Consider the following 25,741-nt stretch of genomic DNA (forward strand, 5'->3'; position numbering starts at 1 on the left):
TATACAGTAATAACGTTAAGTCAACGGTGTTCATAAACACGCTGAAAAGCGATTATGCGTGTTGATAGCACGCCAAAAATGGAAATACGAATTGGCGTGTCATACACACGCTACTTCATGAGATCAGTCTGAAATATAAGACGTGCGTACGAGCTCGGATCCTCTAAATGCCTATTTCTAAAGTGTGTTATAGCTATAACCGCATCATCTGTGCTTCTATTGCTCCTGTGTGCACACTGAAATGGGTCTGATAGAGCACTGACCTCTGTTTTTACTAAATGAATCATCATTTTCTCCAAACACTTCATTACTGTTGAGTGAGCGCTACTGGAGGATCATCATTGTTCTCCTCACAGCAAAGCTTGTTTGGGACAGGGATAATAGTGGAGCTCTTCCACATTGAGGAACTGTGTGTGTGTGTCTATAGATGTCTGATCAATGATAAAGCTCTTCTACTGCAAGATTTCAGTGTCCGCCCAGAGACGCGTCTGGCCTTGTTAGGACACACATGTGGACACAGTCTCTCCACCATATGCGGGTCAATGAGTGTTTTAGGAGAATCCAGTTCAGACGAGGCATCCAGTGGAGTTTCTGCTCCTGTGAGAAGTCTCTGACGGCAAACCTACAATAAACATCGCTCAACTCATTCGCCTTTGCCCCCTCATCTCTCACATTGATAGATCTTCTGGCTGGAGTCATATTTGTCATATATTTCAGAGAATCCCACAGTTTTCTGGTGATCATAGTCCAACAGCGGAGCTCAAATGTGTCCGTCTCCTTCCTCCCAGCTAACAGGGAACCTTCCCAGAACATTCACTAACGCTCTTTAAAACTTGTGGAAATGTTAGTACAAAACGTTTAAAAAAAGAAAATGTTCCTAGATGGAGCTGTGTGGAGGCGCTTGTGGAGCAGAGAGCACAACACTGAGATGAAGGAGCGGCGGACACTGTTCAGCCCAGTAGAAGACATGCTTTACGCCAGCGAGACCAGTACAGTTGAGTTGCTGAACCAGAAGCCCTGGACAACCCTTTGACCAACAGCTGGAGACAATAGTAGAAAGCTAGAGGTCGCACACACACTTTATTAGCACTTCTGAAGCCTGTTTTGAGGGATTTATTGTTGTGAATTCATTATTTGTCTGAACTCGCTACAGATACAAGAAGTTCCTGAGCGATCTACGGGTTCTCTACGATCCACGTGAGAGTTTGGCTCTCAGCTATAGGAGAGACTTGCTAACACGCGGCCACCAAACACACAACTATGTGGAGACGCAGTGTGTGTTTTAAAAGACTAAATACTTCACAGGACAAAAGCATTCAAGATCCCTCCATTATTCCAGCTTTTCATCCCCGACTAGAGATGATCTATGAGGCGCGAGTGACAGTCTTTCAGAGACTTTGAGCTTTGGATGTTTGCAGATCTTATACAGGCAAGAGATGTGCTCACGCCTCTTGAACAGCTTCATAACACACTAAAGAAAAAGAAAACATGAAAACACATCATATGACCCCTTTAATACATTAATACACGTGTAATGCAGCTATTATTAAAAACATGATTATACACTCAAGCTTCCTTCCATTGTTTTCCAAAAATGAGCTTGAACTGTTTTTTCTTCTCATAATTATGAAAAATGAATCTTTCATTAGTGTTTGTCTCCCTCTGTTGGTACAACACAAACACATTCAGGATCTATATTTACATTTTTGAGTTTATACTGTGCGTTTATACAAATAAAAAGGTTAATCTATGAATGAGAAAGTGTAATTTGCTGTGAAATAAAAGGTGTTTCACTGCCGCCTCATCAGGTCTGTCAGAGGATGGTTGAAATCTAAATGAAGTCTTAATTTCTAACAGTCAAGTCACTGTATCTTCAGTCTCTGTTGATTCTGTTGACTGTGAGTCTCTGTAGTGGATCCTTATTCACCATCAGATGATCAGCAGAACATCAGACTGTCATCTATAAACTAAAATAAAACACACACACAGTCACATATGCAGTATGAGATATTACATCTGTCACATCTTTTCATCAGAAAACTAACTAGATAATCTATATTAATTCCTTCTCCAACATGATAATATAGCTTCTATCTGATGCTCAAAGTCACTTTACAAAATCAAAAGCACATGAAAGGTCACTTTCACACAACGGACAGCTGATCCAGAACCAGCAGAAATCATCATTACACTCACTACAGATTTAATATCAGTTAATAACAACCCAAATCTCAGATTATCACACACATAAGGCGTCTTTACACAGAAAAAGCGGCACAGAAACCAAATCTGAAGCGCCATAAAATCACTAAATGTGCATTTACACAGCATGTTTATTGCTTCTCTGATGCGGCATAAATGCATTTACACAGAAAACGCGGCAAAGAAACGACAGGCGTCAGTTTTATTAGCGTGTCAGGCATGTCATGTGTGTGTGTGTTTGTGTATGATTACACACGTCGACGACTCTGATCTTTTGCTGGTTTGTGGTTTGAGTACAGGACACTTTTACTGTATTGTCTCTTGTTGGCCGACATGTTTTAATTTGGCTAAAACAATATGGAGCTCGGCCTATATGTGTTGTCTTCCGCTTCTTGACTGTCGCGCCGCGTGTTTGGTTGTCATGACAATGGCGTAGTTTAGAGCGGCACAAGTTCCCGCTCATTTACACTGAACCAAAACAATATCAGAGTCATCTTTGACACTAGCGGCTGAGGCGGGTCAGGCCGGCATATTCTCAGTTTGCTTTTATGCGGCATTGTGTCTTTACACAGAACTTTGAGCAGACACAGAGCCGCTTTAGAGCAGCCTTAACTCGGCTGTGTAAAGATGCCTATAGAGACAGTTCAAGGGGAAAAGATGAACATAACATTCATATTATTCTCACAATCAGTCACAACAGTATGAGCAGAATTACACTCATATTAAACAGTTTAAAGTTCAGAGACCGACAGAAACTGAAGCTGAATTTAAGACTCATTATATGGTGATCTCAGACACAATATCTATACATACAAACACACGCACACGCACACACAGTGTTACTGAACCAGAACCTTTACTTGTATTTCTAGCAAGAAATACAGTCATTTAAACTTTAAATGAAAATCTGATGATGAAATTCGTTAAGAATTATTCTTACTCTAGTGTCTCCAGTTTATAATGTGGATCATCCCTCAGATCCTCCAGCTGCTTCACTCCTGAGTCTCCTAGTTTATTATCAGACAGATTCAGATCTCTCAGGTGTGAGGGGTTTGATCTCAGAGCTGAAGCCAGAGCAACACAACCTTCATCTGTGACTCCACAATCCATCAACCTGTAGAGAACAATGACACACATTAAGCCTATATCCAGAGATAAACACAACACTTAAACAACACTTAAACCCGGGGGGGTATGCCTACCCAAGGGGAGGACTTAAGAATACACATATGGCCCGAGGGGCTTCATATGGGGGAATCACTGGAGTCAACCTGCCGGTGGCTAGAACTTAGCTCCAGGAATGGCAGATGGCTTGCCAAGGGAAGACACATGCTCAGAGAGGCTTACAGTGGATAATACACATCTGACAGCTACCGTAGGGAGCCGTACACACGGAGGCATCTAGCCGACGACCCAGTAATACTCTGGCGCCAGCGTCAGAAGTGCTGGAGGACTCAGGGCTTCAACAGAAGGCTCAGCTGAGGGAGTATCGCACTTATCCAGTCCGTGGAGTGGAATGGCGAGCAAGCGAAGACACCTGAGCGGTTCCAGTACTGGCCGGTTGAGCGAGTACAAGAGAGGACACAGGCTCCACTCTGAAGTTATAGAATCTCGCGAATGTGTTAGGTGTCGCCCAGCCTGCAGCTCTGCAGATGTCTGCTAGCGAGGCGCCATGCGCTAGAGCCCAAGAGGAAGCCACACTCCGAGTGGAGTGGGCCGTCACACCAAGGGGGCACGGTCGACCTTGCTGCTGGTAAGCTAAAGCGATGGTGTCCACTACCAGTGAGACAGCCGCTGCTTAGAGAGAGCCCTTCCCTTCTGGCTCCCCCCATGACAGACAAAGAGCTGGTCTGAGGTCCTGAAACACAGCGTTCTGTCCACATAAGTACGGAGTGCCCGTACCGGACAGAGCAGTGCCAAGGCTGGGTCTGCCTCCTCCAGGGTCTCTTACCGGATCTCTTAGCGCGGTCTGTTAACAGTGTTGCTTGATCGAGATCGGCTCGCGCTGCACAGATGTTGCTGGTCTGAACTGATAAACGATCCGTGAAGCACATAATGAGTAGCGCAGTTTCGTTCTGCTTTCATTCGCTTGCCATTACATGTTGCGCAACATTGTGTTGGCCGCGCCAGCACAAATTTTGCGGCAGGAAAAATTTTCCAAGCAATCGTTCGGTTTATATGCGTACCGAACCGGAAGCCTCGAACCAAAACGGTTCAATACGAATACATGTACCGTTACACCCCTAGTAATAATAGTTATTTCCCTGAATTTTATTCCATTTGATTATACTTTATGAATTCACAGTGACAGTTTAATGTGAGAGTTGTGTATGATCTTACCACAGTGTCTCCAGTTTACAGTGAGGATTCGCCAGTAGATCAGAAAGCTGCTTCACTCCTGAGTCTCCTAGTTTATTATATGACAGATTCAGTTCTCTCAGGTGTAAGGGGTTTGATCTCAGAGCTGAAGCCAGAGCAACACAACCTTCATCTGTGACTCCACAATCCCACAACCTGTAGAGAACAATGACACACATTAAGCCTATATCCAGAGATAAACACAACACTTAAACTATAAATAACACAGGCAAGGCAAGTTTATTTATATATTATTTAAACTATGGCAATTCAAAGTGCTTTACATAGAGAGGAAATAATCACAAAATAAATGCAAGGAAAATTCAAACAGTAATTCAAAAGCTTTACATAGAAAGGAATCAGCAATTCATAGAGCTTTGCATAGAAAATAGACAAAATAAAAGCATGTTTAATAATGTATTTCTAAGCATTTTAAGGAACGTGTGTGTCTGTGTTAGGTCTGCGAGAAAAAAAAACTATTCACCAAACTATCTAAATTTTTTTGATTATGATTTTAAAATAGATTTTTTTTTATTCCAGAATTGATATTGATTCAAATTAAATTGCTTTATTGTTGTCGTTGCTTATAGACGAGCTTGACAGAAGTTCGCCACTCTTGCTACAACAGAGGATGAAACGTGTCGTTATCTATGAGTGCCGTAATATAAGACATAAGACAGTAGAGCTGCACGATTCATCTTTAAAATACTGTGATCCCCATTCAAACACACACACAAGATCTTCTTCCAATTCCTCTGTCTATTAAACCTTTGACCAAATCATACAGCGGCGGATCAGTTATTCACTGTGCAAACGCATCATAATATGTGAATGCACTAACAGCACGCTCCTGCACCGCAACACACACTGCAAACGGGTGTGAAACGGACGTTAGATCCACTACAGTTCTGAGAAACTTAGATGTGTTTTAGAACTCTTTTTTTCGTACAACAGCAGCACTCATCTTCTTTGTTTATTAGTGGATGCGGATGACCAGTCGTAGACCGGAAACTGATACGCCAACTTCTGACAAAAGCGGAAGTTCGAAACTACGGTTGTGCACATAGCCTATTGGATTTTCAGGTGAGATTCTCAATTCATTCAGTTAACGGATGCTCTGAAATCACTTCATACGTTTTCTGTATCCGATCTTGAAAAGACCAGGGGCCTCATGTATAAAACTTTGCGTAGATTTCATCCTTAAAGTGTGTGTACGCACATAAGGCAGAATTTGCGTACGCACAAAAGTTTTCAGATTTATAAAACCGTTCGTACGCCAGAACCTGCGCAGAATTCACTTTATAAATCCCAGTCAGCGGGAGATTATGCGCATGTGCGTCTCCTCCCCGAAATAACCATATATGGAGATTACAACGCCTTGTTTAAATATGCATATCCTCATCTGCATATCATTTGCATATGATTATTCATCCACGTGATACCAAGTTTAACGGTACAAGACGTTAGGAAAATATGAATAGGAAAAATTAATGCATGTGTATTGAATGTTAAACAAGTTCATAACGATAACAAGACTGTTTTTCATGGTGATGTGTAGCTTACAGGCTTCACACAGACAGTGAATGAAAGAGATCGGCAGAGCGCGTCACGCGCTGCGCGTGCAATTGATCTTTCGCCGGCCCCTCCCACAAAATGGCCATTGTCCAATCACACATCATAGCAACCGTTACTGTGTGAGCTGTTTCGTCAAACAGTAAGCGGTGCGCCCACGGCGTTAGTAAATCGGACACATGATACCCCGAGAGATTGTCTGGAGAAGTTGTGTTTTTTCCCTTTCCAAAGCCCAAAACACAACGCGAGCGGTGCCTAAGATGTATTAAACAGTGTGGACGCCCCAATTCCAGTTAAATGTGTCGAACATGGTTAACTCGTCTCGCGTGCAGCGTGCGTGCAACTGAGATTAGTCAAAGAAGCACGGAGAAAGCAGATCAAGAGGATCCACAAAGGACTTACTGTACATTTTCTAAAGGGTTGTTGTTAACATACCATAATATTCTCTGGGAAAATGAGCAGCAGTCAGCTAAGTTAGCAGTGCAGCACCGTAGACTTACAGTTTAGAGGACGTTCGCAACGGGGAAAGCATGAAGCTTACATGACAACATCAGTTCATATATCAATATCGTAAAGAATAGAAATAACCTTAAATAACGTATGGTTCTCTGCCTCTTTCCGTCTCTTATGCATAACGTTAGTTACTTTTTAAACACGAAAATCGCATTCAGCATGAGCATGACACGCAATCGGTTGCTGTGGTAATGAACAACCTGCTTGTTAAAGCGAACGTGTACTCCTGTATCGGAGGCAAAATGAATCAATATGCAGCGCAAGTTATATATTTCGAACTCCAAACAATTAGCCACTGAACCAGTTTATAAAATCTTCAAGGCTGTGCTGGTTGCATTTGAGGTAACTTAGCATGGTCATGGGGTTTTTCTGATTTTTCTTGAGACTGGTAAGCATTAGCATCAATAGTAGTCATGTCTCATTCATTTCTTAATTTTATATTTGGAATAAATCCCTCCACCGCATACCGTAACCCCTTTTGCTTCGATCTTGCTTGATATCGCGGAGGTATTGCTCCAAAAAAGGTCACTGACACGCACGGGAATACCCTTTGCCGTCATGGCAATCTGTCGCGCTGCCCGTGTTTGACCATTTGTTTGACGGAGGTATCAACAGTAACTAAGGGGGCGGGGCTCGGCGAAAGGCTAATTACCTGCGTCTGTCTTTGAAGTCGTGAAAAGCTTGTCGTGTCAAAGGGAAGCGAAAAATTTGTCGCATCATCATTTTAACGTTCTCTTCACGGGTATTTTCCCATAAATCCGCGTCAGCAGCAGCTCTGGTCAGCATCCCACAACACAAGGAAGCCGAAATAAAATCAGTGAGTCACGCATTGAATCAATGGGTCTCTAATAAGTGAAGCATCGGCTTCAGCATTGCCTATGCGACGCATTGCTGCTCAGCTGAGCCTTGAAAAGTTGAATCTCAAAGTTAAAAATAAATAACATCTTGTTGAATCAGCTTTTTTAAACGTGTTCGTTGAATGAACGGTTCAATGACTCGCTCAAAGTCCGTTGTCATAACAATATGCGCGCTGAGTGAAAGTCTTACAATGCGCATATACTGTAGACGCTGTTTAGTTTCGGTTACATTGGTTACTGAAAATGTCCTCGTTTTTGTCCACATCGTAAACATTATTTATATAGCAACAAAAACATATAATTAAATAAATAAATAAATGGCGGTAATACCGCATATCGCGCTATTGAGCCACTCAACATTACAGCAAGGGAAATTCCATAACCGCGACAGCCCTACCCACCCCTAATAATTACTATGTTGTTGGTTTTTTTTCGTTTTGTTTTTTTACAGTGGGTCATAATACATCATATCTTTTAGTTTATCAGTGCGTTTTGTGGTGTTAGGAATTTCTCTGCGCATTTCCGCACTAACTCAAAACATGCGTAAACCACCTCCTGAGCTGGTGTAGGATTTGAGCGTGCCGTACGCCAACGTTGGACGTTTGGTGTACGCACTTTTGATAAATGAGGGCCACTGTGTTTTGTGGGATAATAATATAGTGAGATGTAAATGTTCCTCTTCAGGGAGACTCCTCACCGCTGTCTTCTACCGCCGGCAGGATCTGACGGTTCAAGCAGGAATCTGTCGCTGAACCACCGGATGGGGCTTACGCCAAACATATATTGTATACACTATCTACATATTAATCCTTATTCACTCAGAGTCTTTATGGTAGAGATGATCTTACCCCAGCCTCTTCAGTTTACAGTGAGGATTCCCCAGTCCATCAGAAAGCTGCTTCACTCCGGAGTCTCCTAGTTTATTATATGACAGAATCAGTTCTCTCAGGTGTGAGGGGTTTGATCTCAGAGCTGAAGCCAGAGCAACACAACCTTCATCTGTGACTCCACACTCAATCAACCTGTAGTGAACAATGACACACATTAAGCCTATATCCAGAGATAAACACAACACTTAAACTATAAATAACATAGGCAAGGCAAGTTTATTTATATAGCACATTTCATACACTATGGCAGTTCAAAGTGCTTTACAAAAAAAGGCAATAATCACAACATAAAAGCAAGGAAAATTCAAACAGTAATTAAAAAAAATCATTATTTCTATGGAAAATCCCCATAAAACAGGGAAACCCAATGGTGTGTGTGTGTGTTTACTGTATTTGTAAACATTTAAAAGAACGTGTGTATGTGTGTGTGTTAGGACTGGGAGAAAGAAAAAAAAAAAAAAAAAAAAAAAAAAATCGATCCACATAACTATCACAATTTTCTGGTTAAACTGTGATAGTTATGTGGTTAAATTGAATTGCTTTATTTTTGTAAAAAATATTTTAAAAATTACTTATTTTACATTTTTTTTGTTGCTTACAGACGAGGTTGACAGAAGTTGGCCAATGAAACGTGTCGTTATCTATGATTGTCGTAATATCCTGTTCTGGTGGACGTGTGGAAGCGGCGTAAGACTGAATCACTGAAAAGCCCTTGCGCTACTCATATGCTGAGAGAGAGCGATAAGACAGTAGATCTGCACTATTCATCTTTAAAATACTGTGATCTCCATTCAAACACACACACACACACACACACACATGATCTTCTTCCAGTTCCTCTGTCTATTAAACCTTTGAACAAATCATATCGCAACATTTTAAATCTGTGTTGGCGCTGCCGCTGACCCAGAGAGAGTTGTCATGAAACAGCTTAAATAGAAGTAATGGGATAAAAGTGTAAAGCACAAATCTAAACACTGATGTCTAGCGATCAAAATAGAGGAAGTCAGATTTTGATAGAAACAATCATCAATACATACAATCAACAATACATATCATATCGTATCGGCACCCAAATATCGTGATATCAAATCAGCAGATAGGTGCATCATCCCAGCCTAGTGTCTATTTGCGTGTGTGTGTGTGTGTGTGTGTGTGAGTGAGCTTAATGTTTTGTAAACACTGAGAAAATTGCTTAAAGTTATTGAAACTTTAGAGTGATTTAGAAGCACAGATAAATGAACAATAAGGAACGGGACGTGCTTGATGATTTAAAGCACATTAGACACACAATGGCTTCTTGTGCCGCCTGTCAGTGTGTCCCGCTTCCTGACGTTTGATTGGGCAAATACACACACAATTACGTAATAAACACACATCTTGCTTCTTGTGCGATCGCTCATTATTTGAATGACTTTTCACAACAGTTTGGAAATGATGTAATCGAGTCACATGACAATGGTAAGTGCTCGCGATCTTGTATATTAAGATATGAAGTATTTCTTATGGCCAGTTAGATTGGCATATGCTGTACTTCATGGATTTATGTATCATAAGTCTGAGGTGTTTTATCTGCACCATCGCCTGATGGGCTGATGGGCTATAATCCTGTACAGTAAAATAAATAAGAGCCTGGCTATGTGCCTATGTCTGGCAGGTAGTGTATTCGCCGCCATTCCCCGTATCAGAGAAGACAACTCCAGCAACACAACTTTAGTCAACTTTCCACAAAAGTAGACGATGGAATCAAAGGGGCTGTTTATACCTGGCCACTTCATGCGTTTTCTGTGATCGGATAGCTATTCGATCGTTAAAAGACCAGGGTGTTAATGCCCTCCGAAACGCATTCGAGACGGATTTGAATCCGATCGCTCAAATCACTTGAGGACGTGGTCTGGGCCGTATTCCAGACAAAACTGGACAAGTGTAAATGCATCGGGTTGTTGAAAGCAGGCTATATGTCATGTTATTTTAGTCGTATATGATGACGCGCATCACCTCAGATGAGCAACTGAGCATCATAAAGCCAGCGCGCCGCAATCTATCGCAAATCAAAGTGAAAGTAAGTCGCAGACGCTTAACACTACCATCTTCATTAAAAGTAAAGAAATTAAATGATCTTACCAGTTCTGTTGCCGCTCTTTCTTATTGCCGTCTTTGCTGATTTTGAAATTAGCCGATGATTAATAAAATGCAGCTCATATCTGTTGCTTTCGGTGACGTGCCCTTCATGAATTCTGTAGCCTATAGCCTATAGCGCGGGAATTGAAGATCAGATTATATCCGTTTAGCAAAAACACATTTATGTGAGCAGGTGTAATGGAATCGTTTTGATAAAAATCAGATAGCAATCCGATCTGAGAAAACATGAAGTAGCCAGGCGTAAACAGCCCCAAAGAGACCGGCTTTTAGTTCATTCCAACCCCAACGCAAACTGTCCAGTGCCAGGCGTCGGAATAAGACGAGAGTCAACATCGGGAAGCTTTCAACAAACGGAGAGATCTCCGGTCTGCTCTAGGGCTCAAACGGGTCCTATACAAAGTAATAACTTGTATTGTTCATGAACGTGTTTCCATAATTATACAATCATACAGTAAGCACATAAAACAGTTCAATAAGGAAATAGATGAAAACAAAAACCGAAGTTTTCTACTACCCCTGTTTTCCCCTCTCACACACAGTGTGTAATTTACTCGAATGCCTTTCCTTTCATAAATGACCTGCAGATTTATAACTCTATTACCTCATTATGACTGTAACAAGAGATGTGTGCCGCACAGTGTGCGGCTGATGCTCCTTTGGTAATGAACAGCTCGTGAAAACGTGCGTGTGTGTGTGTGTGTGTGCGAGCGCGCACGCAGTTTTGCTTTTCGCCAGAGGGGGCGTAGTTCTGCAAAAACTCAGATACTTGCGTTTTGCTCTTTTAAAAACAAAATAAAAAACAAATAAATTAAAAAAACTGTAATATTATGAAATATTATATTCCAATGTAAAACAGCTCTTTTCTATGTGAATATATAGTAAAGAATAACCTCAAAGAATCCTGAAAAACAATTGTACACAACTGTTTTCAACATATAATAATAATGAAAGTTTTCTGAGCATCAAAATATAATTAAAAATTAAATATAATAATGATTTCTGAAGGATCATGTGACACTGAAGAATGTAATGAATGCTGAGACTTTGATCACAGGAATATCATTTTTAATTACATTTTGAATTACATTTTTAAGAATATTAAAATAGAAAACAGTTATTTTAAATTGTCATAATTTTTTATAATATTACAGTGTTTTTCTTCTATGTTCTTCTTTTCTTCTAGTGTTTTCAAATAAATACACATTGGTGAGCAGAAGAGACTTCTTTTAAAAACATTAAAAATCTTCCTGATGCAAAACTTTTGAAAGGCAGTGTGTGTGTGCGTGTGTGTGTGTGTGTGTGTTGTGATTTAATTGACGAAGCGAACGCAGTTTATTGAGAGCACAATCAAAAGTCATAGTCCATTAAAACAGGCAGAAGGTCAGAGGTCAGAAAACCAGCCCAAACACACACATCCAGAGGGCAAGACAAGAAGGAGAAACCCAGGGATTATTCCAGAAAGCGGGGTATGTGACAGACCCAATGGGTGTGTTTAAGGGTGAGTAAGTGGATAAGCACAACTTTCGGCTCCACAAACAGAGGGAACGTTCAGGGTATGTAGTAGTATTAAAACATTTCCACACTGAAGGCACTCTCTGTAATTTCACTGAGGTCTGAAAAATGAAATGACTGATATCACAGAGCTGATCAGCACAGCTCCTCAAAACTCTCCCACTGACTTTATCAAGCCCAGGGCTTTTATGTTTTTGGGTGGTTTGTAAAACCCTCAAAACAGAACCTTTATCAATGTGCAGATATTCCTCTGTTTTCAAACTAAAATAAAAATCCCTACTAATTTCATTAAAATCTTGTGCATCAAATCGCCTATAAAAGTCATTAAATTCATTATCTATCTCTCCAATAGCTATCTCTCTCAAAAGTAGCAATATTCTTTGTTAATCCATTAATTTATAATGTTTAAGAACTGTTGTAATGTTTTAGCAGTGATGCTTGTTCTCAGTGTTACTTACAGAGCGTATCTAGTTGCTGTAACCACAGGCATCAGCTTCTGAAGAACTTCATCTCCTGTGTTTTGTGGGACACTAATAGAAAATAAACAAGTTAATTAATAATGCTAACAATAATAACAATAATTCATATCATAAATAATACATTACACACTTTTTTTAATGAAACACTGCTTTATAAAGGACGTGTGTTAAAGTTGTTTAGTATCTATAACTGTAGAAGTCTCGTATTCAGCAACACAGATTTATTTTCTCTTTTTCTTGTCAATGTCGTTTGTCAAGGTCTATTAGTCTACATTTACACTACAACATAGGCATGGGCGGTATCCAAATTTTCATACCGTCAAACCTCCTCCCTATTTTACCGCGGTATACGGTATTACCGCGTGACTAATTAAAAATTACGAGATAAGGCACGTTCAACCAGAGAGTGTCGGTTCCAATAATGTATCTAAAAGCTGTCAATCAACTATTAGAAAACAGGAGATACACATTGTCTCACACCAGAGAATGTGAGCAGAGTGGTGATATTTCCTCTAGAGAGGGGAGCGCATTTCTGAAGATCACGCGCCACGAGCTCTCGACGCGAGCCGAGTGGAGCCGAGATAAAATTATTTATTAATAAACTAGTGTTTTCTATGTCAGTTGCTGCAAAGATAAAGATTGCATTGACGATGCAAACTGGCATCTTCATGGTATGAAAACACGAATAAAGAGTAGCCTAATGCACACTTCATATGAATAAGCCTATAGCAGAGAGCAGCCCATTTCTTTTAGCTTGTAATTGTTTTGTTTAAAAGTATAGACATTTCAAGCTTACATATATATACACTTCTCAGATCATTAAGACATGTATCTTATATGCCAAGTTTCAGTTCATGTATGAATCGCGCTCCAGTCACGCGTCGGCGCGTGTCCTAATTACTATCTTTGCTTTTTATTTATTAGCCTTATCCAGGCAATTCGTTGATGAAAAAAATAAATAAATGAAGATGCAATTTATTCAAAACGAAATTCGTTATAAAGAAAGGCTTTGTACAAAACAAAATGTAATAAGTGGCCATAATCATGTCTGACTGACCCAACGTGTTTTCTATGTCAATTGCTGCAAAGATAAAGATTGCATGCAAACTGGCATCTTCGCGGTAGTGGACGCGAATAAAGAGTAATGCACACTACATATGAATTAGCCTAAACATAAGCAGAGAGCAGCCAATTTCTTTTAGATTGTTAAAGAAGACATTTCAAGCTTACTATATATATACACTTCTCAGATCTTGTTTCTTATATGCGAGGTTCATTTCATGTATGAGTCGCGCTCCAGTCACGCGCCGGCTTATTTGCTTATTATTAATTAAGGAGGCAATTCGTTGATGGAAAAAAAATTAAAATTAAGATGCAATTTATTCAAAACGAAATTCGTTTTAAAGAAAGGATTTCTACAAAACAAAACGTAATAAGTGGTCATAATCATGTCTGACTGACCCATTCCAAATGTTTTCCGATAGGCTATTGCGCATTTTATGATCTTATCTTTGTCATCTCATGAAGTTCCCTTTTCATAAAATCAACATACATAGAAAAACATCATATTATAAAAAAAATATGAAAGGAATACGTTTTTTTTTTTTCAAGCCTAGCTTATATTTAAGCGTCACACGGTCCGTCCCGCTGTAGACTACATGCATGTGGCATGCATGTGGCGTGCATGTGGTGGTGGGGCGCAAATTTCAAATAATAATCGAATAATACCAGGCAATCTTTAAATATTATTTTTGCTTGAAATGCCCATCCCTGCCAAACTGCAGAAGTCGTGTTCTTCTTCGAGACCAAGTCACTCGGTGCGCAACTTGCAATCTTTGCCCTCTCTCCCCCACTCTCTCGTCACCACACTGTCACGTCATGAGAACCAGATATAAGCATTTTAGCCATTAAATAAATTGTATTTAAAACATTGCACTTATATAGGAGACAAGGATTCCTTGTCTCCTATTTAAGTGCATTGTTTTATTTTCTGACGGTATGACGATATTCAAAATGATACCGTTGCTATTTTTAGATCCCGCGGTATACGATATTACCGTAATACCGCCCAAGCCTACTACAACACTAACATTTCATAATGAACTCAGATAAACTCAGTGCCGACTCGTTTTCCAGCAGTTCTTCTACATGAACTGGAATGTGTGCAAAGGATTGTGGGAGATTGAAGAACACGAAGAACACACTTGATGCATCCTTCAAAATGATCTGAATTAAAGACACAAAATGAAGTCTGTCTTCAAAAGAGCCTTCAAACTGAGACGGCCTTCAGAGGCGCTTGATGACGTGGCAGTCGAGATATGCAGCCTTACTAGGACACAGCCACGGTTTGAGAAACACCCGCAAATTATGGACAATATCCCAGAAATCAGTCTGAGCCCGTGATTTAAACACCTCTGATCTCTGAGTTTCTCTTCTTCATAATGTTTTAGACTGTAATGATTGCACTCAGTGTTACTTACCCATCATTACTGCCTCCAATAAAGTCGTTTAGGTCAAACCTCTTCAGTGTCTCCTCTGAGGACAACAACACAAACACTAAAGCTGACCACTGAGACGAGGAGAGTTTCACAGCACGTAATCCTCCACGGCTCGCATGAGGTTGAGCTTCGTTGACTAGAGAAAAATCACCCAGTTCATTCAGACAGTGAAACAGATTTATGTATTTCTCTGGAGAGGGATTCTCCCTGATCTTCTCTTTAATATAGTCAACTGTTTCCTCATTGTTGTGAGAGCTGTTTGCTGTCTGTGTCTTTAGTTCTTGTAAGAGACTCTGATTAGACTCCACTGACAGACCCAGAAGGAAACGAAGGAAAAGGTCCAGATGCCCATTTCTACTGTGTAAAGCCTCATCCACAGCTCTCTGATGGAGATCAGATAGGGACACTTTGCCTCCATTAGTTGGTTTGGTAATCTGGTCAAACACATTGATGTTATTGTTGATAAAGGAGAGATGCACATATAGAGCTGCTAGATGTTCCTGAATGCTCAGATGAACAAAGCAGAAGACTTTCCCCAGACACAAGCCCAACTCCTCTCTGAAGATCTGAGTGCACAATCCTGAGTAAACTGATGCTTCTGCCACATCAATGCCACACTCGCTCAGGTCTTCCTCATAGAAGATCAGGTTGCCTTTCACAAGCTGCCGATACGCCAGTTCCCCCAGTTTGACGATCATGTCTTCATCTTTCACTTTCTTCTCATAGTCCTTCTCATGTTTGATGTTGGTCTGAATGAGCAGGAAGTGTGTGTACATTTGAGTGAGAGTCTTGGGAATCTCTCGTCTCTCTGCTTCACTGCACATCTCCTCTAGAACAGTGGCTGAGATCCAGCAGAACACTGGGATGTGGCACATAATAAAAAGGCTCCTTGAGGACTTCAGTTGTGAGATAATTCTTTTAGCCAATCTCTTTTTACGAATCCTCTTCCTGAAGTATTCCTGTTTCTGTGTGTCACTGAAGCCTCGTACCTCTGTCACTCGATGGACACACTCAGAGGGGACGAGATCCGCTGCTGCTGGTCTGGAGGTGATCCAGATGAGAGACGAGGGAAGCAGATTCCCCACAATGAGGTTCGTCAGCAGCTCGTCCACTGAGGCTGATTCAGTCACATCACACAACCTCACATCGCTCTGAAAATCCAGAGACAGACGACACTCATCCAGACCATCAAAGATGAACAGCACTTTATACTCATCACTGGATATGGCCATTTCTCTGCTTTCAGGGAAGAAGCGATGAAGAAGATCTGAAAGACTGAGTGTTTTGTCCTTCATCAAGTTGAGCTCTCTGAAAGCCAGTGGAAATATGAGCTGGACGTCCTGATTCTCTTTCCCTTCAGCCCAGTCCAGGATGAGCTTCTGCACAGAGACTGTTTTTCCAATGCCAGCGACTCCCTTTGTCAGCACAGTTCTGATGGGTTTGTCTTGTCCAGGTAAAGGTCTAAAGATGTCACTGCATTTGATCGGTGTGTCCTCTGTTTCTGCTCTCCTGGACTGTGTCTCAATCTGTCTCACCTCATGCTCATTATTGATCTCTCCACTTCCACTCTCTGTGATGTAGAGCTCTGTGTAGATCTCATTCAGGAGTGTTGGCTTTCCCTGCTTTGATATTCCCTCACACACACACTCAAACTTCTGTCTCAGATTTGATCTCAGTGTGTTGAGGACTTCAGCAGCTTTAGAGTCATGGCTGGAAGATTACAATAACACATTATTACACAAGTCAGAGAAGTAAATAACCATAAATTACAACATTATTTGTTTGCAACACCTAAAATTATTTCCCTTCCTGCTCAGCTACCGTTCGGACGCTCCTGCTTACTGCTCCGTGCTTTGCTCTATCGCTTTAATATTTTTTATATATTTTATCTCCTTTTCACCTAATTTTAACTTCAGCAAATCAGCACAGTGCTCAGACGCTGGGATTACTTAAAAAGTACTTCACACTTTTATTCTACCAGCCTCTCACTGCTTACATTCCGGGGAAGAGAAAACACAACTCCCTACATTTATAAGGATAAGAAAATGCCTCTTCTGGAATCTACTTGCTGCTCTAACTGCCACAGACTTTTACAAAGGATTGCAGTTCTTGAAACAAAGTTAAATTCGGGACCGACAAACCAGACGGAAGGCACAACAGAGCTCAGTCATGGACGCCCTCAGCACACAGCCGGTGACTCCCATGAAACTAGTGCTCCTCGACAGGCTATACTGACTGTAGAGAAACAAGCCGATCGACTTACAAATCGATGGCACAAACAGGGAGCGAGACCCAAAGGCACTCGAGACATCAGATTGTCACGAGCACCACATATTTCAGCAGTAGCTTCATCTACCCCAGATATGACTCTGACAAGGATTGCAACCACTGGTCTCCTACCACCGCCTATTCATCTTGAGAACAGATTTGAAGTATTAATGAATGAGGAATCCCTGAATTTGACGAATGTGATCGAACACAGACTGAGTCAGCCTGTAGCTAACACTGATGCTAACCGGCGCTCAAGGTCGAGCAGACAGCGGCACTCAGCTCAGAGCACAGCGGGGCCCAGGACTCTGATAGTGGGCGACTCCATAATCAGAAACATTAGTAGCAGGGATACAACTACATGCTGCCTTCCACAAGCAACAACTTCTGATGTAAACAGGGAACTTCAGAACATTCTGGTGAAACATAAGACTGCAAATCGACTCATCATTCATGTGGGGAAAAATGATATTCATAAAGAGCAGTCGGAACTCCTTAAGAAGGATTTCAATTAACTTTTTGAAACACTTAAAAGACTGAAAGTTGAAACATTCATCAGTGGACCACTCCCAGCAAGAGGAACAAACAGGTTTTCACGGTTGCTTGGGCTCAACACATGGCTGCAAAAAACCTGCAACATAAAAGGAGTGAACTTTATTGACAACTTCAATCTTTTCTGGAGTCAGAGGCAACTGTTTCAACGGGATGGCCATCACCCAAACAAACTTGGTTCTAGAGTACTAAAGGACAATATCTACTTCTCCCTCCATCATCCTTCTGCTGTGTGTGCCAATCCATTCAACCTGAATGGCACTCACACACCTGGACACAGTATGAATGACCACAGGACTTCACTTCAGCACCTGAATGGACATATTGCTGACACATCACACAAGGACAATGATAACACCACTCAGCCACAACAACAACCTCTGCTCACAGATACAATCTCAGCAGAGCCCTGCCCACAGAGCTCACCACAGACAGACTGTGACATATCAGAACTGCTCCCAGATTCAGCACCCAAGGACGACTTTCTGGAAAACAACGAGGGAAACCAGGACAGCATTTTACACCCTCCAATAACACCAGAGCAACAGCCCCTCTCACCTGACACGTTATCCGTCTCTCCAGCATCTCCACTTCTGTGCTTCTCAGAGAAAATGGAACAACTGGTGTCTGCTGGAACCAAACTGTCCCACTCTTTTGCTGCAAGCCCCCAGATACCAACCAAAAAACAGCAGGCCCCAAAACCACCAAAGCCTGTGGGCCCAGCTCGCCCTCTCCCTCCTTCTCCGAGAGCTCTTCGGCCTCTGCCACAGCGCAGGGCTCACAGCCTCCCCCATCGGCTCGAGGTGAACCAAAAACAACTGATACCAACTCTAAATGAAATACTTCGGGTCCTCGCTATGAAAACAATAACTTTATCAAATGTTTACAGAACAAGCGGGAACCCAGTGTGCCTGAATCTTTCTCTATTGCTGTTCATTTACATGATAGAAAATCTAAGGCCTTCAACAGCCGTACAGCAAACCCATCTAATCTGGTGCCTTACACGCCAAACTAAGACTGCTGTGGGGACAAAAAGTAAGACTATAATGTTAGCACTTTTAAACATCCGCTCCATTAAAAATAAATCACTTCTAGTCAATGACTTAATAACCACATACAACCTGGATTTCATGTTTCTAACTGAAACCTGAACTGCGCCCTTGATACACTTCCCACATCTTTTTTCAAAACTGTGTTAAACTGTTTAGAAGCAGATCTCCTAGAAGTAGTAAATGCCTCACTTCGCTCTGGGAGTTTTCCGAACTCCCTGAGAACGGCAGTTGTCAAGCCCCTCCTGAAAAAGAGCAATCTGGATAAGACCATCTTAAGTAATTATAGACCGATCTCAAATCTTCCTTTCATAGGCAAGATCATTGAAAAGGTTGTCTTCAATCAGCTGAACAAATTCTTAAGCTTAAATAAATACTTTGACAATTTTCAATCTGGTTTCTGATCGCATCACAGCACAGAGACAGCGCTCATAAAGATAATAAACGATATTCGCTTAAATACTAATACAGGCAAATTATCCGTGTTGGTACTACTCGACCTCAGTGCTCAAATTATCCGTGTTGGTACTACTCGACCTCAGTGCTGCATTTGACACTGTTGATCACGACATACTTCTTGACAGGCTGGGAAACTGGGTGGGGCTTTCTGGGATAGTCCTAAAATGGTTCAGGTCATACTTAGAAGGGAGAGGCTATTATGTGAGTATGGGAGACCATAAGTCTGAGTGGACATCCATGACTTGCGGAGTGCCTCAGGGCTCGATTCTTGCGCCACTCCTATTCAACCTGTATATGCTCCCAATGAGCAAAAAAATGAAAAAGAACCAAATCGCTTACCACAGCTATGCAGACGACACACAGCTCTACTTAGCCCTATCGCCTAACGACTACAGCCCCATTGACTCCCTGTGCCAATGCATTGATGAAGTAAATAGTTGGATGTGTCAAAACTTTCTGCAGTTAAACAAAGACAAAACTGAAGTTATTGCGTTTGGAAACAAAGATGAAGTTCTCAAGGTGAATGCATACCTCGACACTAGGGGTCTAACAACTAAAATCAAGTCAGGAATCTTGGTGTGTCTCTAGAGTCAGACCTTAGTTTCAGTAGTCATGTCAAAGCAATAACTAAATCAGCATACTATCATCTGAAAAATATTTCAAGAATTAGATGCTTTGTTTCCAGTCAAGACTTAGAGAAACTTGTGCGTGCTTTCATCACCAGCAGGGTGGATTACTGTAATGGCCTCCTCACTGGCCTTCCCAAAAAGACCATAAGACAGTTGCAGCTCATACAGAACGCTGCTGCCAGGATTCTGAGCAGGACCAGAAAATATGAACACATCACACCAGTCCTCAGGTCTTTACACTGGCTCCCAGTTAAATTTAGGATTGACTTTAAAGTATTATTACTGGTATATAAATCATTTAATGGGTTAGGACCTCAATATATTGCAGATATGCTCACTGAATATAAACCCAACAGATCACTCAGATCATTAGGATCACATCAGCTAGAAATACCAAGTGTTCACTCTAAGCATGGAGAGTCTGCTTTTAGTTATTATGCCAGCCACAGCTGGAACCAGCTTCCAGAAGAGATCAGGTGTGCTCCTACAGTAGTCACATTCAAATCCAGACTCAAAACACATCTGTTTAGCTGTGCATTTACTGAATGAGCACTGTGCCACTGTTCGTCCGACTGTTACTGCACTTCATTTTATTCTAAATGGTTTTAATTTACTGTATTTTATTAGGGCCCGAGCACTAACAGTGCGAGGACCCTATTGAAACTGTTAGGGTTATTTTTTTTCTTTTTTCTGCAAAGTAAGCGCCATTTTCGGGGCCGCAACATGCTCAAAAACTCACCAAATTTGGCACGCATGTCAGGACTGGTGAAAATTTTTTGTATTTTGTGGGTTTCACGGATGGGCGGGGCAAAATGGCTCGCTAGCGCCACCTAGAAAATTGAAAAAAATTAGCCCCTCGTCCATGTTCAACCTACATGCACGAAATTTGGTGGGGATGTGTATCATTTCAAGACGCACAAAAAAGCCTCAAGAAGCCATACCCTAAACTCAACAGGAAGTCCGCCATTTTGAATTTGGCGACCGATTTGGGACGATTTACACACTCCGCACTTTAACGAACTCCTCCTAGGGATTTAGTCGGATCAACTTCAAATTTCTGCTGTACCTTCTACAGGCATTGACGATGTAAAGTTGTGCTCTCTGTGCATTTTTATCGATGGGCATGTCCGTGGCGTCGATGATTTGCCATGAAACAGGAAGTTGTAGTAACTTGGCTGTAAATGCCCAGATCTGCATGAAATTTTACACATTTGACAAGAGTCCCGCCCTGAACAAATCTACATGCCGACATTCACCCTCAGTCATAGCGCCACCTAGTGGCAACAGGAAGTGACCTTTAACGAAGCAGCCCCCGCCGCACCTTTGACCGACATGTACGAAATTTCTGTGGTACATCTACCATGTCCACATGCACAGAAAAGTCTCTTGGAGCGATGCCCTAAACTCAACAGGAAGTCAGCCATTTCTATTATTACCACAATTTTTGGATGATTTACTCATTACGTACTTTAACGAACTCCTCCTAGGGATTTAGTCGGACCGACTTCACATTTCTGCTGTGCCTTCTAAAGGCATTGACGATGTAAAGTTGTGCTCTCTGTGCATTTTTATCGATGGGCATGTCCGTGGCGTCGATGATTTGCCATGAAACAGGAAGTTGTAGTAACTTGGCTGTAAATGCCCAGATCCGCATGAAATTTGACACATTTGACATGAGTCCCACCCTGAACAAATCCACATGCCGACATTCACCCACAGTCATAGCGCCACCTGCTGGCAACATGAAGTGACCTTTAACGAAGCAGCCCCCGCCGCATGTTTGACCGGCATGTACGAAATTTCGGTGGTACATCTACCATGTCCAGACGCACAGAAAAGTCTCCTGGAGCAATGCCTTAAACCCAACAGGATATCGGCCATTTCTAATTTTACCGCCATTTTTGGATGATTTACTCATTACGTACTTTAACAAACTCCTCCTAGGGATTTAGTCAGATCGACTTCACATTTCTGCTGTGCCTTCTAAAGGCATTGATGATGTAAAGTTGTGCTCTCTGTGCATTTTCATCGATGGGCGTGTCCGTGGTGTCGATGATTTGCCATGAAACAGGAAGTTGTAGTAACTTGGCTGTAAATGCCCAGATCTGCATGAAATTTAACACATTTGACAAGAGTCCCTCCTTGAACAAATCTACATGCCGACATTCACCCTCAGTCATAGCGCCACCTGCTGGCAACAGGAAGTGACCTTTAATGAAGCAGCATAGCAAATTCACAGCCGCACCGGCTGAGCTGCAAAATATGCAACGCGGCCGCCTCACACCCCGATGCGCTACAGGTGCGAGGGCCCGCCCAACGCTGCTTGCAGCTTTAATTTTTATCATAATTTTTATTTTTCATTATTTCTTATTTTTTATTCTAAACTGTTTCAATTATTCTGATTTCTTTTGATTATTTTAATTTCTTCTATGTAAAGCACTTTGAAATGTGCTTTGAAATTTGTGCCATTGTGTATGAAATGTGCTATATAAATAAATTTGCCTTGCCTTGCCTAAAATTACCACAGCAACAAAAGTCCTGCATTTTACCTGAAACCAGGACACATGCGTTCATTAAAGTCTTGTGGTTGAATCACATTATTACACAAGTCAGAGAAGTAAATAACCATAGATTACAAAAATATAATATTTATGAGACACAAAACATCATTAGTGTTTCTGAAATGTTAAATCGTTGATCATGTGTTTGAGTGATGTGTGATGTGACTTTCAGCTCCTAAAATTAATCAACAGCAACGGCAGTCCTGCATTTTACCTAAAACCAGGACACATGCGTGCAGTTTTGTTTTTAACTGGTCTGGATGGAAGATTTGACCTTAAAGGGTTAGTTCACCCAAAAATGAAAATTAAGTCATTAATTACTCACCCCCATGCTGTACCAACCCCGTAAGACCTTCGTTCGTCTTCGGAGCACAAATTAAGATATTTTTGATTAAATTTGAGAGCTGTATAACTACCACATTGGCTGCCTAAGGGACTGGCTCTTGACGACCCAGAAAGTCAATGAAGAAAATGTTTAAATATCCCAAGTGACTACCGTGGCTCAACTATATGCTTATCAAGCGACGAGAATACTTTTTGTGCGAAAAAACAAACAAAAATAACGAGCTTATTTGACTATTCCTTTTCTTCCTTGTTGGCCTGAAACGAGACTTCCTTAGATTTCCACGACGCATGCGCGAGAATTGCGATCTCCTTCAACTACTTCAGTTCAGTTCTCGCGCATGCGTTGTGGAAATCTAAGGAAGTCTCGTTTCAGGCCAACAAGGAAGAAAAGGAATAGTCGAATAAACTCGTTATTTTTGTTTGTTTTTTCGCACAAAAAGTATTCTCGTCGCTTGATAAACATATAGTTGAGCCACGGTAGTCACTTGGGATATTTAAACATTTTCTTCATTGACTTTCTGGGCCGTCAAGAGCCAGTCCCTTAGGCAGCCAATGTAGCAGTGATCAGCTCTCAAATTTAATCAAAAATATCTTCCTTTGTGTTCAGCAGAACAAATAAACACATAGAGGTTTGGAACAACATGAGGGAGAGTAAATACTGACAGAATTTTCATTTTTGGGTGAACTAACCCTTTAAATCAGAATGAAGAGGATAAAGAATCAGACACACTGATATTGATGTAATTGTGTCATTAACTGAGTAACACACCAACAGCTTTTACAGTGTGTGAATGTATTAACAATACAATACATAGAGCTTTACACAAGAGCACAATGATCATCATTAATAGACTCAAAGTAACACGATTTCAACTTATAATTCATTGCTTCAAATCCAGAGAATTAAACTGCTGTATATTAATAATCATTTCATTTAAAAAAAAATCAAATACTATAAGCATAACTTTTATATAAATGATATACCTGAGATCAGGCTGTGTGTCTCCACTCTTAAACTCTATTGGTTTCTCCATAGAGCATTCACTCTTCACAGACACGCAGCTGGACTCTGGGTTTGAGCTCTTCTGCTGGACTGAACTGGTTTTCAAACTAAGTGAAATAAAAAACATCCAGACTTATAAATGTTGTGCAATTTTACAGGAATATTCTGTTTTAGGAAAGACCAGAGAGTGTTGTTACAAACTTTCTGAACAATCTTCTTAATTATAATACTACATTATATAAATGTGGAAAAATTCTCAGCGTACATTTACTTGATGTCATTGCTAGCAATAAACTGACTGACTGATGGATGTTGCTTCTAATTCAAAAATGTCAAACAAGCAACACTTTTATAGAAATGATGGTGGAGAGCAGGGCACAACCCAACACTTTTTAACTTTCTCAGTTTGTGTAAATACACTTGGGGTTCAGAGTATTTATTTCGCCCATTAATTTCACAGGTCTAGAACAATTATGTGGTTTTGTTTCATTAATATAGTGAGTACTTTTTTCTTTATTTCCACTGAAAGAATGGAAGTGAAGTGTGACAACATGCCCCATAGGTAAGGCACATCATAACACGACCATATGAGAGATTAAAATATTATCTTATCTGATCAGAAAAAATATACAAGACAAACTAAAATATTTTGTCAATAAAATACAATTCGTGAGCTTAGAATTATAAGGTTCTATCTCCGTTTAGGGTAGTTCTGAGATATTGAGCATCAAAGTTTTTACATCCCAGCTGGCAAAACTGTTATGTACTATAATCTTCTATTATAGCTTTATCTATTAATCTATTTTTTTAACAAAAATAACACCACACAGGCATTAATAAACACCTAATGGATCATATTATGTCAAAAACTCAATTTTGACCAAAAGTGAAGATAGAACCTTATAATTCTAAGCTCACGAATTATTAATTTTTCATATAAAATAATAATGATTGCTGTATATTAATAAAAATTTCATAAAATATCAAATACTATAAGCATAACACAGAAGTGATATACCTGAGATCAGGCCGTTTGTCTCCACTGTTAAACTTCATTGGCTGACCCATAGAGCGGTCACTCTTCACAGACACACAGCTGGACTCTGGGTTTGAGCTCTTCTGCTGGACTGAACTGGAACAGAGAACAGATTCAGTTTAATCCTCTACATTACTCATCAGATCATTTGATCTTTGTGTATGTGTGTGTGTAAATATTGAACAGTGTTAGTTGAAAGTACCTGTGTCCTTGAGAGAAATCTCCATCTCTGGATGCTTGTGAACACACAATATTAAATTATTAAATAACATTCATAATAATTCTGGAGTGTGTGAGAAAAATGATCATGTGACTGTGTTAACTGAAGCCAGACCCGGCTCCCACCCAATCAGAAGCTTGGCCCACCCAGGCCCCACACCAGGACTTCATGAAGCCAGAACATGTGTTGTGGATAATAAGAATATTAACACTCTTTTAAAGGTTTCCAATGATGACAGTACATCAGTTGACTTTTCAAAACCTTGCTACTCTCTCAGCTGAAGCGACGCCATTATTTTAAAAATTAGCAAATTTCTGATTCATCTTCTGGCCGTTTTAAAAGCAGCAAACGTCATCCTACAGTCTCAGCATGTTGATTTGAGCAGTGCAGCTGAAGTTGTGCAGGGATGTCTTGGTTCACTGTAAATCTCAGTGATTGAAAATGGCAGTGGATTTCAGCAGTCCGGCGCTGACATGTCTACTGTTGAGCTCTCACCAAACCCTGGAAGGACTGTGAACCCCTCCTATGGGGACTCTGGCATTGCTTCAGCTTTAGGGCAAGAAGGGTCCGCTTCTGAATCTGCCACTGAAGCTCTG

The 25,741-nt window shown here is 40.9% G+C and overlaps 1 protein-coding gene across 4 annotated transcripts in view; it reads right to left on the reverse strand.

Annotated features, from left to right (window-relative positions):
* Positions 1 to 1,489: 1,489 nt before the first annotated feature.
* The window catches only part of LOC120484831 (NACHT, LRR and PYD domains-containing protein 3-like), a 28,322-nt gene continuing 4,070 nt past the window's right edge, over positions 1,490 to 25,741 (reverse strand). Inside the window, exons 2-10 of one of the 4 annotated variants that reach the window (XM_089122354.1) lie at positions 25,128 to 25,161; positions 24,908 to 25,021; positions 23,871 to 23,996; positions 15,006 to 16,733; positions 12,505 to 12,576; positions 8,351 to 8,524; positions 4,543 to 4,716; positions 3,143 to 3,316; positions 1,490 to 1,967 (exon numbers count right to left, since the gene is read on the reverse strand). In XM_089122354.1, the coding sequence (XP_088978480.1) occupies positions 1,961 to 1,967; positions 3,143 to 3,316; positions 4,543 to 4,716; positions 8,351 to 8,524; positions 12,505 to 12,576; positions 15,006 to 16,733; positions 23,871 to 23,996; positions 24,908 to 24,957 (2,505 nt within the window). In that variant the 5' untranslated portion in view covers positions 24,958 to 25,021; positions 25,128 to 25,161 and the 3' untranslated portion in view covers positions 1,490 to 1,960. Of the gene's footprint in view, positions 1,968 to 3,142; positions 3,317 to 4,542; positions 4,717 to 8,350; positions 8,525 to 12,504; positions 12,577 to 15,005; positions 16,734 to 22,529; positions 22,553 to 23,870; positions 23,997 to 24,907; positions 25,022 to 25,127; positions 25,162 to 25,741 lie in introns of those variants that run through there. The other 3 variants (XM_089122360.1, XM_089122361.1, XM_089122359.1) reach the window with 3 other exon arrangements.

The sequence above is a fragment of the Pimephales promelas genome, chromosome 2, assembly GCF_988280905.1.
Source record: "Pimephales promelas chromosome 2, fPimPro1.hap1.1, whole genome shotgun sequence".
NCBI classification, from domain to species: Eukaryota; Metazoa; Chordata; class Actinopteri; order Cypriniformes; family Leuciscidae; genus Pimephales; species Pimephales promelas.